This window comes from Sitodiplosis mosellana, unplaced genomic scaffold (genome assembly GCF_009176505.1).
Source record: "Sitodiplosis mosellana isolate CC-2019 unplaced genomic scaffold, AAFC_SMos_1.0 Smas_scaffold_2216, whole genome shotgun sequence".
NCBI classification, from domain to species: Eukaryota; Metazoa; Arthropoda; class Insecta; order Diptera; family Cecidomyiidae; genus Sitodiplosis; species Sitodiplosis mosellana.
The window spans coordinates 353-1368 of NW_022597458.1; the positions used below are offsets into that span (position 1 = coordinate 353).

Sequence of the window (1016 nt, forward strand, 5' to 3'; positions counted from 1 at the left end):
AACTTGAACAATTACGATGAAGTGGTTCACAATGTTTTTTTGTTGTGGTGCCTGAAGAAGAGAATGTAATTCCCGAAAACGTTTGCAATATTAAAATTGCTATTTAGTTCGGAAAAAGAATATTTTTCATTTAAAACAATTTTTTGGAAGGGTATTTGACTAAAAAAAACTAGACAAAAACATTTGTATAAATACTCATTTCGAATGTATGTTTGAATATACAGCGTACGCGTGTCACAGTACGTCAGCATTCATACTCGTATTACGCATTCGTTTTTGTGAATTGATATATCCAGTTCATTGCAAAATCATTCGTATTTCGTCTGCAAGAGGCAAAAGTACTATAGACTTGAAAATGAAATTCTTCATCATTTTCGCTGTTGTGATTGCAAGTGGAAACACTGCTAACCCTCCTTGGCATCCACCAGAAGGACAGTATAAAGTGTACGGGAACTACTACGCTTGGAACAATGGTTGGAACGACCCTAATAAAGTTATAAAAGCACAGTACGGGCAAGGAACTTCGCCAGAGATGACGGTGAGCTTCAACTTCCATGACAAAGGACTGTACGGCTATTCAGCGATCTGTCGTGGATGGCATTACAACTTGAACCCAACCACTCATGACACATTGTTCCCGCGTCAAGTGCAATCAATCAAAAGCATCCCTGTGACGTTCAGCTACAGTGCTTGGGGTAAGAACGTGGGCGGTGACTTTGCCTATGACATCTTCTTCCGCTGGGACACAAATAAGGACACACCAGAGCTTGAGATAATGATCTGGGGTGATCACAACTCCTATCCGATCGGAAACCTGTCCGCTTGGAATGTGATCAGAGCTGGTGGCCGCACCTTCGATCTATGGGAAGGATGGAACGGCGGCGCCGGCTATTACGTCTACTCTTTCGTCCCAAGCGGCACCGTTGGAAAATCACATCTTTCCAGCTCAGGTAGTCTCAATTTGGACGTTAAACCTTTCCTCAACTGGCTACACGATAATCGTGCGCACGATGGAC

The 1016-nt window shown here is 42.7% G+C and overlaps 1 protein-coding gene across 1 annotated transcript; it reads left to right on the forward strand.

Moving 5' to 3' along the window:
• Positions 1–355: 355 nt before the first annotated feature.
• Positions 356–950, forward strand: LOC129571375 (uncharacterized; the record flags this gene model as incomplete). The annotated part of the gene is made up of 1 exon (XM_055451164.1): positions 356–950. A coding segment is annotated over exon 1 (595 nt), but the record flags the coding sequence as incomplete, so codon positions are not given.
• Between the last annotated feature and the right edge of the window lie 66 nt (positions 951–1016).